This window comes from Varanus komodoensis, unplaced genomic scaffold (genome assembly GCF_004798865.1).
Source record: "Varanus komodoensis strain SLA01 unplaced genomic scaffold, ASM479886v1 scaffold13_3, whole genome shotgun sequence".
Lineage (NCBI taxonomy): Eukaryota > Metazoa > Chordata > Lepidosauria > Squamata > Varanidae > Varanus > Varanus komodoensis.
The window spans coordinates 12,036,014-12,055,474 of NW_025335409.1; the positions used below are offsets into that span (position 1 = coordinate 12,036,014).

The 19,461-nt window shown below is 40.9% G+C and overlaps 1 protein-coding gene across 8 annotated transcripts in view; it reads left to right on the forward strand.

The window, feature by feature from the left end:
- Nucleotides 1-19,461, forward strand: part of MAGI2 (membrane associated guanylate kinase, WW and PDZ domain containing 2) — a 708,373-nt gene that overhangs the window by 539,078 nt on the left and 149,834 nt on the right. For 6 of the 8 annotated variants that reach the window (XM_044423188.1, XM_044423195.1, XM_044423192.1 and 3 more), the window contains 3 exons: nt 5,312-5,433; nt 6,480-6,665; nt 7,430-7,612. In XM_044423188.1, the coding sequence (XP_044279123.1) occupies nt 5,312-5,433; nt 6,480-6,665; nt 7,430-7,612 (491 nt within the window). The remainder of the gene's footprint in view (nt 1-5,311; nt 5,434-6,479; nt 6,666-7,429; nt 7,613-19,461) is intronic. The other 2 variants (XM_044423191.1, XM_044423189.1) reach the window with 2 other exon arrangements.

Here is a 19,461-nt window from a genome sequence, read left to right on the forward strand (position 1 = left end):
ATTCTCCTGAACTAAGTGAGCCAGGATCATTTTGAAAATCATTCCCAAAAGTCAGCTATCCATGTATATGCATAATGTTTAGTTAGCCACTTACACCCCAGCCCAACAACTCTGCCATTGCATAGCTTCTGCTAGAAAAAGTTCTTTCGGACTGGATTCCGATAACATAGTTATCCATACTCAGGGTTCAGTATGAGTTGAGTATAGGCTGATATTAAACCATAGTTTGCTTTTGGAACGTGGGTAATTGTGTTGTCTGAACCCATCTGAGATAACAATCCTAGTAGACAACTCACAGTTCACAATCCAACTACAAACCATAGGATTTATTCCTGGGTTGTTTGTGGTCAACAAGAACCTGAGGAACTTTGGACCTGGGAAGGTGCACTTTCGGAGAGTTAGCATCTATGATTATAATTATTTCCCTGCTTTTTCAATGTCCAGAAAAGTTCTGCGACATCCTACAGCATTTATTTTTTGAATAAAAGGAGTAAGGGAATTCTAATCAAGATGTGTAATAATATGCCAAAACCCCAATGGTATTAAAAGTGCAGCAGTACCATGTTCATAAAGCCTTTTATAGTCAGCATAAAGATCTGTGTTTTAATCTGCCGTTTAAGCTCAGTAGGTTTGAAGTGAAAATTGCTTCCCCTTTTTCATTATAAAAAGTGACAGTATTGCATGTTCTTTTATTACTGGTGTTTAACAGATGACTTTGTTTTTAAGGAGACAATATCCCATTATAATAGAGTGTCTTAATTATGTCATAAAAAGGATAAATAATAAAAAGTTCAATTACAAACCTTTGCAGGGCAAATTTAGTCACTGAGGAAAATATGCTCTTTTCTGTTTCTGAAGACACCTTCCTTTTTCCTTGGGTTAGCTCACACAACTCCCTGAACCTGTGGTCATCATAGTTTCAGTCTTTCTGCTCCAATTTTCAGCCATGCCAAGTCCAATCAGAGTTGGAACAGACATGAGGTTGCCATGCCCTGACAGCAGTCAGGTTTGGCCTGGGCAAAGTAGTGCCTGGATGCATTCTGGAAATCCAGAAGTCACTATTCAAACTGATGTGGTTGGAGGTTAGTGCAGGCTCAGTGCAACTTGCAGCCATCATAGGCTGCCAGATCTAGTAAAGCTCAGCCCGGACACCAGGAACACTTCATCCTGTTGAAAGGTCTGTCGTGCTAGAGCAGACAAATTGGACTTGCCCAGCATTGGCTAGTTCAGCGGGAGCAGAAGTTTTTCCCGTCACCTGCTTCCTGATCCTTTGAATGCAGATGTTGAGGACTGATTGTGATATTTGCATGCAGAGCTAAGTGTTTATCACAGAGCTGTGCTCCCTCTGCCACAATAGTTCTGTGGCTGGTTCCTGAACGAAAACCATAAGGAATGTTCATAAGAAGAGCAATATATGAAAATTATCATCTTAAGATTAGAATTGGAAGATTCACTGGTGCAGAATATGCTCATTGATGAAAATGCTGACATCCTAGACATTTGTTTTAAAAACAACAGCTCCCCAACCCTTGTGGTTGCAAAAATTGGCTTATAAAATGGAAGCATCTAATGTAATAAGAGTAACATATTTTGCTCTGTTCAGATGAGACTTGGGTATTCTGCTTGACTTTCATTCTTTCCCTTGGCCTCTCTTTATTCTCCTGTTCTTACTGTCTGCAACCTGCACACCTTTCTCATCCTTCCTTAATCATGGGATAGGAATATATCCAAGTGGGCCAGTCCAGCCCTTTGCTTAAAAAAGCAACCTTCATCATGATCATACTGTGTGATTCAGGCTACAGTGTGCTATAAATAGAGAACATGCACAGTGCAGAAAGGTGGTTTAGAGCACATAGCTGCAAATAATTCAGGTAAAGGTAGCCCAACAGCATGGTGCTCCAGAAGGAAAAAAGAAAACCTGCAGAATGGGTTTGACCACAGCAGGAATGGATTTCTAAATGCAGCAGGGACTCCACCATTCATCTACTGGGAGGGCACTGAACTTGCCCCAAAAGAATATGTTCTGTACTGTAAGACATAATTGGATCTCTCCAGCATTGTGTATCCAGACTCTGGTTATAATCGTTTCAAATGCTCCAGAGGGATCAAGGCAGGACTGAGCCCAAGCAAGAAGTGAGAAACAGAAATAAACTCTGCTTTAAAAGCAGAGTTCAGTCAAAGTGCAGTGGAGATTTCTTTGAAAGACACAACTGGTTTGCTGTATCTCAGCTGAGTAGGACCCGGGGTTCAGAGCCAAGCAACACATTATGTTGGTTGTGGGGAATGTTTCTGAGGTTTGTTGTTTCCTTTAGCATAAGCATTCGGATCAGAATCGCCACATAGTGAGAGATAACCCTTTTCCTTCTTTTTCCATCGAATTTCCCTGCCCCAGGCATGCTTTAAAAATGAAAGAAATCTCTACAAGGGACAGTGGAGGGCCCCTTTTCTTTTAGTACTTTGCCTGCTGTGCATGGAAACTGAGAAAAGGTACCATGGAAGGGGCCTCTTGGAGCATGGCAGTCCTGATCCAAATCAAGGCTGTGCTCATTTACATTATAGCAGGAACTCCCAACCTCTTTTCTCTGTGCCAGTATAATTTAGAGTGTGTCACGGGTACCATCCCAAAATGGCTGACATCTGGAGTCTTGCCCATTTATAAAATGGTCGGCGTGGTGGGCAAGGCTGTCACAAAACACTTATCTTCCAGAAGGCAAACTGGTGAAGCTAAAAGGAATGTAATTTTCCGTTTACACGACACAGGTTAAATCTGAGCTTCAAAACAGAAATGCATCCTTTGCACCAAAATAAAGTGCAAAAAGACTTTGCTTTGCAAGTATAGACTGGACTTTGCTTTGCAGTATGCCAGCCTCTCAATAGAAAGCAATGGCAACAATAAAAAAATGTCTTAAAATAAAAATCAGGAGGAAAGGGGAGCCCAGCAGGTTCCAAGAGAGATAGGTGCCCTGTTGGAGGCCTCAGCACTAGAACGAAAAAAAGATACGTCTCAGCTACCTTCCATATGTTTAATGCAACACATAGTTTGCACAACAACTGGACAAACATGATCTAGACCAGGTTATTTTTGAGGGAAATAACTCGGACCAGAACCTCTTTGCAGGTGAATGGCTGTTCTGAGCTGTGTCTCAGAAATTGTGGCAGCAAGCCAAGAACCCTGTTGGTTAAAACCAGAGGTGTGAACCTGAGGCACAGCACCTTGAAATTAGATGGAACTGAAGCTAAGAACAATACACCATCGGAAATAATGCTTTTCAGAAAGACTGCCATAGGGAATTAAGCTGGATTTTCCTGAGCAAACTTATCCAAATAAAATCCCTTAAAAGTTCTGCACTGACCGTACTTTTTCATTGTTTAAGAAGTGACTATAGATAATTCACTTTTCCCCTTTAATATTTGGTAATACCATCATTGTGGGAGCAAGAGAAGTGTCACTTCAGATTGTTAAAAAGACAGAGTAGATAACCATACTTAAGGCCAGGAATTGCTGGTGACTCCTCTGCAGGTGCGGCTCCTTATCCATTGCAGCTTTTATTCTGAATGCTCCATCAGCTGATCATAGTGCAGCACAGTGGAAAACCTATTTCACGGGTAGAGTTTCGCACCTTGCAAGGCTTTGACAACACACAGTAAAAGCTGCAATGGATAAGGGTCCACTGATAATTGAAGTCACCCACCTCACCTGCATAAGGCCTACACAAGAGACAAAGTCACACACCTTGAGATCTGATCTTATTTGTCTCCATGCAGAGTAATACAGAAGATTAAGAATGGTTCTAACTGTTATAGCATAATATATTTCCCCCATCACAATATAACCACAGCCATGCCCTGCATTTCTGGTATTGGGAGAAAAGCCAAAGGATCCAATTTCCAGACTTGTTCTTTTTCTTTTCCTTTTTAAAAATAAATGTGCTGCTAATATGCAAATCTTGGCCATTTCCAGGTGACCCAAGATCAGCAGCTACCCTTACCCTAGTTTGACCCCAACACCTAGTGGAATTACACCCCCCCCCCCAAAAAGAGATGTACACTGTTCAAGCCTGCTGGCCTTCCCATGTTTCAGATTTGTGCAGTTCTCTGTTTTGTGCCATGCATTTACTTTCTTGGCTATTAATGAACCTTCACACTTCCTATGGACTCACATCTACATAGCATTTATTATCTTTGTGCTCAATAGAACTTCTATTTAAGATTATACTGTACATCCCATTGATTTCAATAATTCCTGGCTTTTGAGATGTCACTCACAGAACAGGTACTTTGCTTGGAGTATATTCTCATTTTCTCTCTGTGCTCCTATTGGAATATTGTCCTGTCTCATTGGACCAGAGCCTTACAGGTATATTTAAAGATGCACTAATAAGGAGCACTCATTATATCCTACACAATAGTGGTGGTCTAATTGAGGCAAAAGTTTGCCATGTCCTTTCAGAATAAGGAGTATCAAGCAAATGTCTCAAACAATAGGATGGCTTGTTTAAACATTGTATACTGCCCACAATTATTAGGATTTTGGAAACGAGTTTCTGCCTCCTGTAGTTGTTAATTATGCTCACATTTACATACCTAATGAAATTACTATGCTCTTGTACTGATGGAATAGCTCCATTGATTGCTACACCATTCTTAATGATCCTATGGTACCGCATATATCTGTACATGTCTACAAGAGACTGTATTTTTACAGTGTCTATATCCTGTTCTTAAAGTAGAAGGTAGGTCAGGAGGTTGTGACTTCTTCATGATCCACTGATGGATTCCCCTTGTCCAAGCCCAGCAATCTTTCTATTAGGCTAAACTGGATCTTAGTATGAATACATTTGAGAATGGTACATCACAGTGACAGTGAACTTTCCCCAGAAAGTAGCCTTCAATTACCCTAAAGAACATTCCAAACAAAAGTACCCTTCAGTCCCCCAAGGAACATAGGAAACTGCCTTACTGACTATTGATCTATTAGCTTACCCTTGCCTACACTGATTAACAGTAGGTCTCTTGGAATTCAGGCAAGAGTATTTTGCAGTTCTACTTCCAGCGAACTGCCAGTGATTGAACTTTTTTTTTGCCTGCAAATTATGCACTTTCCCACTGAGCTATAACTCTTTCCCAAATTACTTGAGTAAGCATTTGCATAGTTTCTTGCTAGAGGACTTTCCAAATAATTACATCCCAACAGTTGGAGTGGTCAATTAATATATTGTAAGTAATATTTGCTCCTGTGAAAGAAAGCAAACTACAATACAATACAAGATATGCTCTTTGGAGAGTTTTAATTGATTAATTTATCTTTCAGCCACATAAATAGAAGGACACAATTTGAAAATCCAGTTTTGGAGGCAAAAAGGAAGCTACAGCAGCGTACCATGCCCAACGCAGAACTTGGAACAAAGCCTATGCCGGCCCATGGTTTCCGAGGTACAGTATCATGTCAGTGCACCATATTCCATTAAGTTTTCCATTTTTATAGCAATGTTATTAAGGGATGATTACGCAAATGACTGATACATTCAGTCTTCCCACTGGAAAAAAGGTGAAAAACTGGTTCCAAATTGTCCAGAAAATTAATCGTCCTGCATTCACCAGCTTGTTTAAGACAGAACAAAGTGTTTAGCAGCTGGTAAGATCAATTACCTTGAATGGAAGCCAAAATATCCAATAAACAATAGCCATATTGGTGTATTGAAACCATGACTGCTTTTATAGCCTTGGAGGGAGGGTCCTTCTAATGAGGGGGTGGATCACTGATATTACAATTAAGGAAGGTGCAGAGCTATTCACAAAGTGTAGGGAGTATATGTTGGGGCTGATTAGTTGTCTCCTAGTGCAGTTTATAGAGCCAAAACAGACGTGACTTTAATTATGTGAATCTATAATGTTTAAGAATTGCAGCCACACAGGTGGTCGAAGTGGATGAAGTGCATGAGGAACAGGTGCTTCACTCTTTCCTTCCACATTGTGGTCCTGCCCAGAATCCTCACCCCGTAGCTCCTATTGACCTAGCATAGGAAGCCACCATCCACGTCCCTTCTAGGGCTCATGCATCTTCAGGAGGACAGTTAGTGGCACAAATGTGGCAAGCAGGGAAAGGTTGAACCCCCTTATTTCTGTGCCATCATCCTGATCATTCCCATCTCATAGTTGCTATTGTTAAAGAGGGGAAAAAGCAAACAAAACAAAACACTTAAAGGACTTAGAGTCACACTGGTTATTTCCCAAGGATATACCCCAAGGGCAGTGTGTTGCCAGAGGAACTTGTGTCTCCCACCGGAACTGCCTCTGCTTCATTCGGAAACAGCCCCTCACGTGAATAACCTGGCTTGGTGGGAAAGGGCAAGAGTGTATTGGTGATGAAGAGGTGAATGCACGCAAGGGGCGGCGGGAAGGTGGTTATCACATGTAGAGTTTAAATTATTTACAAAAGCTTGCAGGCAAAGAATGAGGCTTCTTCTCCTTTATAACAGTAGAAAGCTCCTCATCAACATTACCTAGGCCCAAACATGTTCACCCGCGCCCTGCTCCTCAGAGGTCTCGCAGTGTGAGTGACCTGTCTCTGAGTCCGTGGGACCATGCTGGAGTGTACAGGCTGTATGGTATGTCCAAGTGCTGCTACTTACCCAGGCTGCACTTTTGTAACAGAACAAAAAAAGGTAGTGAGCTATTTTTTTCAAATGATCATCACCACCCCTTTCACTTCTTCCTGTACCTTTTCTCACATAACCGAGCACATGCGGATGGGTGAGGCTATTCAGCTGCCTGCCGGTCTTTGTCCTACCTCACAGCGAACCACCCTGAAAGCCAATGTCTTGGGCACTGAGCCGTCTCACAAGTCATAAATGCTCTCTACCACTTGTTGAGATTACGCGCATATACACACTTGCACGCCTGTGAATGGCTAAGGAAGCAACAAACTGCAGTGCGATTTAGCATTGTTATTTTACAAAGCTAGTTTGACAGATGGAAAAAAAGAGATTGTGACTAACTACCACATTTCTGCTTTTTTCATTTTTGGACAGCTTTTTTAGTACCCCAAAGTCCAATTTCAAATTAACTTATTGAAGAATACAATCCTATGCAAGTTTAGACAGGAAAAAAGGACTACAATGCCCAGCATGGGAATTCAGCTTGCATCAAGCTTGCATAGGACCATACCTTAAGACACTGAAGAAAGTACTACTTTCTACTACAAGGCTAAGCATATCCTTCCCTTGCTGGTTTTTGCCATATGTAGAAGATAACTCACTAATGCTTTGGTTTCTCTGGGAATGCTTGCACTTTTATTTTGCTTTTAAGCTTCAAAAATGCCACCTTGTTGCCTGCTAGCGCTTCTGCTGCACTGCGGGAATCCAGCCATTGCTGTTTTTTACAGCATGACCCCAACATTATTTATTTTTCTTTATGTTGACTGATGTAGAAAAACCGCTCTTCACCCGTGATGCCTCACAACTGAAGGGGACTTTCCTCAGCACAACCCTTAAAAAAAGCAATATGGGCTTTGGATTTACCATCATTGGTGGGGATGAGCCCGATGAGTTTCTTCAGGTGAAGAGTGTCATTCCTGATGGGCCTGCAGCACAGGATGGCAAAATGGAAACAGGTACGTTGGAGGGTTTCCTTCACTTGACAGAGCATGAAACAGAGCCCAATGGGCGATTTCACCCTTGTTGACGTGCCTGTAATATCTGGGGTCACTGTTTCTCTGCTTCACAAGTTCTGTGCAGAATCAGACAGTGTGGAGCAGTGCTTTAATCAAGCAGGGGAATGAAAATTATCCTGTTCGTTCCTTCTTCTGCAAAGGTTCCAGTACTCCAAGACTATTAGGGAAGTGGCCACTTCATGCAGTTTGTTTGTTTAACAGTGAATAGGCACATTCCACACACTGGGTAATCACAGTCTAGCAACTCTCCAGGGCAGCAGATTTCAGTTGGCACATGCACAACTTCACCATTCTGCAGCCAGCAATACAGTTTGTGGCTTGCCAAGTTGTGATGAAATGCCAAAGTCTGCCATCATTCAACATGTTCTAAATCTGGGGGAAATTGGGCTACAAGATTACATTTTGAAAAGGAGTGCATTCAGTTGCTTCAGATTCAAGAATTAGAGCCACTAGTCCACAGTAACATCCTCTAGATTCATGCTGTTTCCCAGTTACAAATTACACACCTTTCAAGAAATGAATTCTGAGAACACCGTTAGGACAAAGCCCCAGTAGGTTAATGAGAGGAGTTTTACATTTACATCTTGCTTTTGTGTATGATTTGTGTGTATGTAGTAGAAGAAGAAACCATTATTTGGTCTTGTTTTTATTATCCAGAGTCAGTATGAATTCTGCACATACAAATATATTGACAATGGATGTGCAGATGAAAAGCTTTGAGAGTTAAATTGCTTTGATGGGTTTAAAACAGAAGTGATTGTAAGTTTGCAGGCTTTTTAAATAATGAAATGTATCTTTAATGAAGTGGTGCCGGCAGTGATGGGCTGATAGAGAGAGCTCATAATTTGCATTGTTCTCCTTGACCTTAAGATAAAAATTGGCACAGTGTGGCAAAAAAAAGGGTAAGTTAGCAAGGAAGGAAAGAAGGAAGGAAGGAAAGATAGAGAGCGAGAGAGAGTTGGGGAGGGGGAGGGGGAGGAGGGAAAGTATTCCAGAGCTTGCTAGAGATCAGAACAAACTTTGGAGTACTACTAGCAATAAAATGAATCACTTTTGAAGTGGATTGTGACCTTTGTTTCTTCTTGTTTCTGTCAGAGGTGTTTTCTCAGGGCTCATTAACAGAGCATATTGCCAATATTAATGGGTGTTTACATGTCCCTTCAATTAAATGTGTAGATGCAGCCTTTAAAAAATTGAGTTTTTGCTGCAGTGCTTTATATGATCACTTACTGTATTAGAACTGCTAGAATTGGGGTCTTATTTTCTGTTCACAGTTGCAGAAACATTTCCCAAATGACAAAATGCAAGGCAGTAGAAATACTTAGATGGCACTTTTATTTTATTGTTCTATATTTGGAAATATTTTATTCCCATGGCTGTATTTAACCTAATATCTAGTTTTATTTAAACCACTTTAACTTCACCAAAATGATACCAAATCATAATGTATTTAATTTCATAAATGTGAAACCTAGCATTCAGCATACTTGCATTGGCTTATGCCAACAAAGCTACACATCTTCCTGTTATAGACAATTTCAGTAGTGGTGCAAAAGTTATTACACTACACAACTGGTTCGGGTGTCTTTTAGTGTGCTATTTGGGTATTCTCCAGTGACGCTGGCAGTAATCAATCTACCTTTCAGCCTGAACCTACTTCCGTTGTGCTAACTGAAAAGATGGGGAAAGATGTAAAGCCAAAGGGAATGGGAAACATGAGAAGAAAAGCCCTCTGATAGGAGCTGTATAAGGCTCACCTGGCTATCTTCAGTGAAAAGATAATTTAACTTATCTAATAATATTCATTTTCTAGGAATATACGCTGATAGTGCATACCAATGGCAGTTGCTGACCAATGTGACTGGTGAGCCAGAATGCAGATCAACTGAGATAGACTTGCTCAATCAGTACAGCATGTTTAAAAAGTTATTCATAAACAAAAAAATGACAAAATATAGGACAAAAAGGGCAAGAATAGAGCATTCTGCTTTCACTGTAGCCTTAATTCTGGGCACTGCATACTGGCAAATTACATGGGTGAAACAAAATGCACATGAAATACAGCCTGATGATAATACAACAAAAGAAATCATTATGCCTAGACGTGAGTGAATCCCATTGGATCTGATTCAATTTGAGTTCAATATTACCAGATGCCTTCTCTGAGCCCAATTTGTTTCAGTAGCTTTGCTATTCCAGGATAAGGAACATTCCAGACTGATGGTGTTTATGTATTTCTAGCCTTCATAAATTATGGCTGCTTTGTGTCTGATGGTGTCTCATGCATGCACATTCGGCTTGAGTTTGCATTATATTTTGGATAATGTATTCTAGTTGTTCCAGTACTTCTAATTCCATGTGGTGCAGAAGTGAATTGGTGATGAAAACAAACAATTTTTAATCTAGTCAAGGCAAGCAAAGGTGATGTCACAAAATTGTACAGGTACAAGTTGAATGTGTTTCGTGAAGATTAACTTAGTCATTCCCATAATCATATAAAGGAGACAGCAGAATTGGATGAGATTTTAAAAGATGGTCATGAAATTGTTAAAAATCATACTGTGATAATTTACTGTGAATATAAAACCTATGTCTTCTCTGGGGATGGCTGAATCTTATTTGCTTTCTCATACTTTCAAATCTTAAGCTTATTGTACTCTTTTTCAAAGTCTACATGAAATTTCACATTTATTTTATTTACAATATTTCTTATGACTCCACATTAAAACAGATTTCATAGCAGTAAACAGTATCAGGTTAAATCGAATAACAGAATAATACCAGTGTATTAAGAATATTTAGAAACAAAATACCATTATGACTGTGGCTGATCAGTAATAAGAGGCTTGCCAGTTGGAGTAAGATTGTCTTTACCAGGTACTAAAAACAGCACAGCATTGGTGCCCTCCTAACCTTCCAAGGTAGGGAATTCTGTAGAAATGGCATCTCGCAACAAGAGCTAAGCTGTGGCATTAACAGCTAAGCTGCATGCATTAACTCCAGCTTCCAGGGCAGCCTTAAAGGGCATTGCAGCCATCCAGTTATGAGGTTATGAGCACCTCTATCACAGTAGCCAAGCTATCCCTGTCTAGGAGAGGCTGTAGCTGGAAAACTCCAGGCCACTGCCATCACCTGGGACTCCAGCAACAGTGATAGATCTAGGAATACCCCTGCACTACAGACCCAATAATTTCAGGGGAATGCAACCCTATCCAGACCACATCATAAACCTATCCCTTGGACTTGGGAACCACTCCCTCACAAGGTTTCTGTCGTTTCTTGCCAGGATTCAGCTCCAGTTTATTGGCTCTCATCCATCCCCTCACTGAGTCCAAGTGCTGATCTAGGATTTGTGCAGCCTTTCCTGATCCAGTTATAACAGGAAGATAGAGCTGTGTGTCATCAGCATATCAGTGTATGAACATTTGCAACCCTGCATCTTCTGGTACCCTAACAGCCTCCTCATGCCATATCTCCTCCAGCTTCAAGTCACTTGGACCACCTCCGAGGGACCCTGCATAAAATCTTCCATGCACATCTTCCTTCACCTGAAATATTCAGTATTCATTTGCAGTGCAAACACACTATCAGCCATCCGTGCACCCTTTATAAATCAGTCATACACAAGCAACTTGAACACAGTCAAAATTTGACCTGCCACTGGTCGCAGATAGGGCATCCGGTCTGCCACTCCATTAGCAGAAATGATAACCTCCTTCATTCCAACTGTCACTCAGAGTGTTCCTGGCACTGCTCCTCACTGGATCTTACCCAGAGCAGATCCTTCCTCTTTCCAACGCAGGATCCCAATATGAGCAGAAGCAGCAGCCACAAAGTGCAAGCTGATTGACCAAGAGGCTCCTGAGCTGGTAGACCACACAGCTCAGAATGAATCTAAGCATGCAACCACACTATGCAAACATATAAAACAGAAAAGTGAGCACCTTTGCCCTTGTAGCATCCTGAAGGGGCAAACCCCTTTGCTATGGCCCCCTCCAAAGATTCCTCTTATAGGTGCCCCCCACATAGCAGGCCTACTTACAAGCCAGGCCAAGTAGGTACAGTTTGTTTTGATAGTATGCTTTCTGTGCACATTTCCCCTGATACATACTTGAATTCATATGAGCCAGTGTTGTAGTGGTTAAGAACACAGGCCTGGGAATCAGGCATAAAAACCAGCCGGCTCCTCTCGTAACATGCCTGCCATGTGCATGTCCAGTCTTTCCTTGCACACCCTCACCAATGGGGCTTCAACTGCCTCCCGTGGAAGCCCATTCCATACCCTAGGGGTTTTAACTGTCAGGAAGTACTTCCTGGCATCCAAATTGAACCTGGGTTCCCTGAGCTTTGCTCCACTGGAGTGCATCTTGCTCTCCTCTGCAGGGGAGAACAGGTCTCTACCCACCTCTGTGTGACAACCCCTCACATGCCTGTCTGGGTTCTAGTCCTTGCTCAGCCATGGAGCCAGCTGGGTGACTTTGGGCCAGTCACAGACTCTCAGCCCAACCTATCTCACAAGGTGGTTGTTGTGCGGATAAGACTGAGAGCAGCAGGAGGAGAATAGTATAAGCTACTCTGATTTCTTTAAAAAAAAGGCAGAATGTACATCTAAGAAATGAATAATAACTTTTTGCAAGTAGTTCTCCCTAAAAATATGTGTTTTGGTAGCTCAATTTTTCAACAATGTGCATTTTTGTGAACAGTTGCCCTTAATATGTGCCTTTTTTGTATGCATTTTGGACTGGAGATCTACATTTCAAAAATCAGGAAAGTACAACTAAAGTATGACAGTGTATTTGTCACATTTTGATTTGGAAAGTGTGAATTAGAAATGTGACCTGAATGAATTTCTCCTCTATTTCTAGCCTCTGCATGGTGTGAATACAGAATTCTACCCTGGTGCAAGTGCAAAACAGAGAACAAACATTTTTGGGACTCTAGCAAGCACATTTGTAACTCCAAAAAATTCAGTATGACGGGGGAAAAAACATGATCTGTACTAATTTATAGGGTGCTAGTTATGACGGTCTGTTACTGCAAATACATCAAAGAGTCTCAGAGCACCTCTAAGACAGCAATCATGTTCCTAATATGCTTTTGTAGCCACCCTCCACTTTCCATTTCATATGTGGACACTGCTATATACAAATGCACATGGCCTTTTAGATCTTGCACTAGTCAAACATAACATTATTTTCACAGACCTTTTAAAAATGAAATTGGTATTCTTACGTTTCTCCAAGGAAGTTACTCACTGAACACTGGTTTCTGCCTATTTAATATGACCTTGAAAGTCCTTCATAGTCCTTTTTTAATTCATAGTTCATCTTTTAAAAAAATGATTTTGGCTTTATTTCACTATAATTCTATCACTTTCATTCAATCTGAGCTTTCTGCAGGACCAGAATAATACCTGTATATTCCCATTTATTTTACGCAAAACCTCTGGATAAAGTCTTTGCCTGTATTTCCACAGTTATTGAATTCAAATCCCCTGGTGGTTTCGGTTTTTATTGCATTTTCCTCTGAGCTTCTCCCCACTTCTCCCCCATCATTTCTTCCTGAGCCCCATCATCCTTTTCTATGTACTGCTCAAAAACCTACGATAAGCCACAATTTCAAATAAGATTTCAATTATTGCAGAGCTCAGGACTTTCTTGGTTTGTGATGAAAAATAAAGGGATACGAATCAGGAATGAAATATCATAAGAGAGACATTGTTTTGGGACCTATTGAGAAGAGTTTAAATTTGCAAAAGAAGACACAATCTTCAAATAAAAGCATCAGCACTCCATCAGTATGTGTGCTTCTGTGGCAAGAATTGCCTACCATCATTTTTGAAAAAATCTGTATATTCCCTTTGCTTCACAGTCTATCACTACCATTTCACATTACCCTTTTCCCCCAGTTTCTCTTTCTCCTCCACAAAGTGCCTTTTTCATCCATCAAACTTTTGTGCACAATTGTATTGCTATTCTGTTGTTCTTGAGTATGGATTTCTATTTGTTGTCTGTTTGACTGTGTATGACTGCATAGCCATTTAATTGATCTTGGATATGGACTTAATTCCTTTCTATTTTTCCTACACTAGACCCTGTATACTGGTGACTGTTTTTCTTGCAACCCAGTTCTGTGTGTAACTAGCACTTGATGGAATCAGTTGTAATGGCCTTAGGGCAGGTGCAAGAACTAGAGGACCAGTTAGTCTTGCACCATGACTGGCAAACTTACTTTCCTCAAAAATACAATTATGGTAATAATAACAAAAGATTTTATTGCCACCAGCCACAAAAGGTAAGGAAAATAAGTGATCATTCCAGCTCCGAGAAGACACATTTTGCCCTTGTCGTTCCATATCAAGTTGTTGTGATGTACTTGGCCCGTAACTTTGACATTTAGTCATTTGTTACATTTTTATACTTTGCCCCAGTAACCAATGATGTCTGGTATGTTTGACAACTCAGAAGACATGCTGTACTGCTGGGAATATGTCCGTTTCCTGAATGTGAGGATATGGAAAGCTGTTGCGAATTGCTTAATGTAGCGATGCACTTATAAAAACATATTCTAGTTACAGAAGCTCTACATCCATGATACACACAGAGAGACAGATAAGAATCCCTTTAAACATCGATACCTTTTACAAGTATAAAATCTGGATATGCATTCAAAAACTGGTCAGAAGAGCCCTTTTGGTTTCATCTTAAATAGCATATAAACAAGTAACAAAGTGTACTTTGCCAGGGAGCTCCAGCCACACAGTAAACATCTCTGTTGCCAATCCTCCTTCATCTGTCCCAAGGTAAGATTTATGAGCCTTTGGATGGACAGGAGAAGAGGAACGAAAGGCAGTGGCACAGGTGCCCAGTACTTGCATTTGTGAGCTTTTCAAATGGCTACTAAATTCCTAATTCCAGGGACAAATGAGGCAACTTGAACAGTTGTAATTATAATGTCAAGGATAATATTCAGTTTTTGAGATTTCTTACCTTATCTGTGTTGTTAAATATTTTCCCCGTATTCATCCTGTGCAAAATTGGATGTTCATCTGCAGCTGTCAAACCATGGCTTATATTCACATGTAACAGCAAACCATACCACACAGTTTCCACATGATGTGGCTTCTTAGCTGAGTGAGACTGTCAGACAATCTCATGGTTTGCGTGGTTTGTATCCCCCGGCATCAATTTTCCTGTTGGTGGCATGCATTCTAACAGTCTCTGTGGCTGAAATTCAATCCCAGAATGCACCACACCTGCCTATGTCACTTGCCTCTTCCTCATCACTCTGCATATAGAGGCTGGATGGCTAAAGTGCCATTCTTTCCAGTGGGCTCTGTGGTAACCATGTACAAATTGAATTTCTGGATTCAGATGACCAAATAAACCATGGTGAAGTGGAGAAACCATACAACAGACCATTGTTTCCCTCCATGGCTCCACAGAAACCAAACATACAGTAAGTCCACTACAGGGTTCAGATAACTCAACAGACTATCCCGCAATGGAAACCACTTGTTTTTTGTCATTATGTATACATAATTGTCATTATGTATGAACCCAGCCTGTAAATATGTTGGATTCAATGTTTGTTTATGTGACTGATAAAAACATGTGATTTCATATTAATTTACATTAAGAGTTACAGATGTTCCATCTTGCTTTGATTTGGAGATATAGGAGTACACTATGCAAATGTCTATAGAACACAGTAAAACCATAATATAATATTTTTCATATCTGTGTGATATCAACCATGATCAAGTAGACTGCCTTATAAATAGCCCATGAAATAAGCATGATCAAATCTTCACTAATTCCTTTGTCCTTGATTTCTCCAAAGATACCTAAACAATTTGTGGAGCAAATTAAATGACGAGGGTGAATATCACCATATTAGACTGAATGTCTTTTCCAATTTATCAAGGCCTACAACGATTCAGATGGGAGAAAGGATTTATCCCATCAGGGTTTTCAGCCTTAACTTTATTTTGCTTGTGATCTTATATTAAGGACAACTTAGGAAGAATTACATAAAGACTGTTGTCTGGAACTCAGGTGTTCCATGATTTCTTTTGTTCTTTTGTGATGAAATATATAGGTATATCTGCATCTGCTTGTTTTAAATGTCAAATCAGTTCCCCTACTGCAGCTACACTTGTTTTTCTGCTGTTTCTGATAGATACATGCTTTGCCCCCCCGAGATGGATTTCAGGAGGGACCTGGGTTGTTGCCATTTTTTTCTAAACATGCTCAGTTGCGTTCATGCTGTTGGTCATATAAAATCATAAAATTCAGTGCAGAGTGCCAATAAATGGGAAAGGAGGGCTGAGACAGGATTGCATATTATTCTTATATAACTCCAAAGAATTGAATGAAGTATCTGGGAATAATGTCAGATAGGGTGTATTTAAAAGAAGTGGAAACTCCAATAGGGGCAGAAGGGTACACCAGAAGTGGGAAAAGGGACACACCAATTGTATGAAGGTTTTTTCTTCTTTAAAGAAGTACAAGATTTAACATGAAAATCCCCACAAACAGAATTTTAAACTGGAAGTCTGTGGCCTTAACTCTCTCTTCTCACTTGATAATCTAATTCAGTGCAATTCCCTAGTATTAAATCAAGAATCTGTTTTGACTGTAATGGAAGTTGAAATTAGCAGAAAGAAATTAGAGTTTTGGAGGGCAGAAGGTACGTAGACACTTGGATTGAATGAGAGACAGAGAGAGAGAGACCGAGACCTACTCAACACCTTTATCCTGAGCATATGGCATCCACTTCAGGAGCTGGTGCTGACATTGCATTTTGGAAGATTTGCCTTTCTTTTTATGTATAAATTAGCATCCAGGTGGGGATATGCCAAAGCTCACAGCAGACACTGCTGCAATGAGCAAAAATATTGCGATTTCAGTATTCAAAGCAACTGCTGCAATATTGTGTGTATTTCCATTCCAGATGTGGTTGTTAAGTCAGCCACAGTAATGCCTACTCAAAGTGCTGTGATAGCTCAGGCTCTCAGCATCAGAATGACAAACTGACTGCCCAGCCTGAACCCTTATGGCAGGTTAACCTCCCCTCAGTCTAGATGGAGAAGGACTGACAAAACTGGGACCTGAGAGTAAGACTGCATCTACTGTTTGAACTGGTACATTAGTGATTGTGTGAATTATGCCCAGATTACAGTATAAAGAGGATTTTGGTCAATACACTTGGCATCACTGACCTGCTTCAGATAACATAATAAACCATCATATGTAACAAACCATGATGGAGCGTTGTATCAGTGGAACCCAGATTGTTTCCAGAAGGTAGAGCGTGTGTGTATCTGTGTGTGCGTGTGTTTTGCTTTGTTGTTTTTTTCTCCCCAGACAAGCCACCCTGAGAACTCATGTGCTCTTTGGGGGCTCGGATTACACACAGTGGGTTATTGTGTTGTCCAAACCTAGGCAGCTAGTCCCACTATGAAGAAAGGGAAGTGGTGGGTGAGATAAACAGCAAGAGCAGCAAAAGAAACCCTTTCTGGTGATCTTGCCATTGACACTTTGCTGAAGTGTCTGAGCAGCACAGTGGAAGGGATGGCAATGGTTAGCTTCCTCTTTTTGGTATTAAAGAAATAAACACAAAAATGTGTGCAATTTTTCTATTCTATTTTGCATTCGGAATTGTGCAGAGGTACAATCTTCTATAGATCTGGAATTGAAAGCCTCACCTGGGCAATGTCCTGACAGGTATCTGCTGTGCCAACCCTGGAAATTGGCCTAGAAATAGGAGTTTATCGATGTTCTTGCGTTCACTTTGCTTTGCCAGACTGCTGCTTTATTTTTTAAAAAATTATATTATAATTGTAATGGAAAGTTTTGGGGTTTAGAGGTCTCTTGGCTGCTTTACTTATTCTGGACTTCCCATTTTCATTTCCCTACACCCTGTTAACAAATAGAAAAGAAAGGGCTGGAGGACCCCTGGCATACCGGACCACTTTTATACAGTACACCCCTCTCTTGGAAGGGCCTCTGGAGTATTGTTCAGTTTTTGAAAAGCTGTTCCATCCTAATCAGGTATAAAGACAAAGGAACCATCAGAAGGAATTGCTGGGCCTTGACCTTGCCAATCAACTGCACCTGGAGAGCAGACTGATAAAGGCACCCAGGTCACCTCATTACAGTCTTCCATGCTGTGGTGAGATGTACTTAAATTATAATTGTTTGAAAATGTGCATGTACAAATATGAATTAGCATATATAATTTGTGCAAATCAATATTCTCCTTTTTTGGCAATTCACAAGCAGACACCTAACTACCAGTTGATTTTGGCAACTGGCTTAACAATAAAACAATTAAAATGCTCTACAGATGGTTAAAATATGTAATACAATACACATATTTTAAAGAAATAGTTCAGTGCAACACAAAAACAGCACAGGAATTTATAAATCCACTGGGAAAAAATAGTGCTAGGTCTCTAAAACATCAGGGAGAAACTAAAATACTTTTTTTTCCTGATCTCAAGAAAGTAACAAAGAAGGTGCCTGGCCATCATCTCTGGGGAGACTCCCTTCTCTCTCCTAACCATTGATTTAGGTTCCTTTATTCAGGGGGACTTCCAAAGATGGTCTGAGCAGGTGAATAGGAAGAGGAAGAAATGGGAATATCTAAAGCAGTCATTTAGTACTCTGTCCCGAGACATTCAGGGCTTTAAAGGTGAACAGTGATATTTTGAGTTTGTCTTGGAGGCTGACTGGAAGCCCATGCTGCTGGTGAAACACTAGTATCACATGACCATAATGAAGAACCCAGTTAGTAACCTGGTTTTCTCAAAACTTTCATTCATCTTTAGAGGTAACCCCATACGCAACTCATTGCACTAATACAACCAGGAGAGGTTCAGAGTATGAACAACTATTGCTGGGTTATCTCTGACCAGACAGGGTCACAGCTGGTATATCAACCTGAAAAGGTCACGAAAACCATCTGGGCTTCAAATAAAAATGATGGATCCGAGCGCACCCACAAAAGAGTTGTATGCATGGTTCTGGCCCTCCATTAATTCTATTCTATGGGATAGGGATACCATTTACACAAGGAACCACTGGATCAGGCAGCAGATGGCATTTTGACAACATTGGTATTAAGAAAATCCATGTTTGCATTTTGCTGATCTCCAAGGCCCAACTTGATTCCCATGTTTCAGTTCAGTCCTCCAGTTAAGGTTAGCCAGCTAGTTTTCCCATATGTTGCTGCAGTCTGCTGTTTTGTTCCACAGCAGTGCGTTCACTGCAGCCCATCTTGTACTTTGGCAGGTGTGTCCTGGATTCCCTAGGGTGATCTATGCAATATGGCTGCTGTACGCTAGGGATCGGGGCTTCTTCTCTCAAAATACAGCACTCCACATAAGAAAGCTCAGGCTTGAAAGGTGAGCTAGACAAAGAAGAGGAAGACTTGGAATTCCTTACTGCAGTTTTGAGGCTAACCAGTGAGATTGGCCAAGCAGCTGCTGGGAACCAAAGTACCTCTGGTTCAAGAGAAGATACCATAGAACAAGAATGGTTAGAAGGGGAGGGGTATGAGTCCATCAGCTCAGTGGTTCATCATCCAGCAGAACAAGCAGACCACTAACTGTTCAGCATCCCCAGTGTCCAACCCACAGGCAGCACAAACTTCCCTGAGAGGGAGCAAGCCTCTTCTAGGGGAAAGGGAGAAGGCAACTCAGTTTGGATTCAACCCCTGGCATGGGCAAGAGCTAACTCTACCAATCAGAAGGATCACTACTTGGACTGATGCTGCAGGGAGTC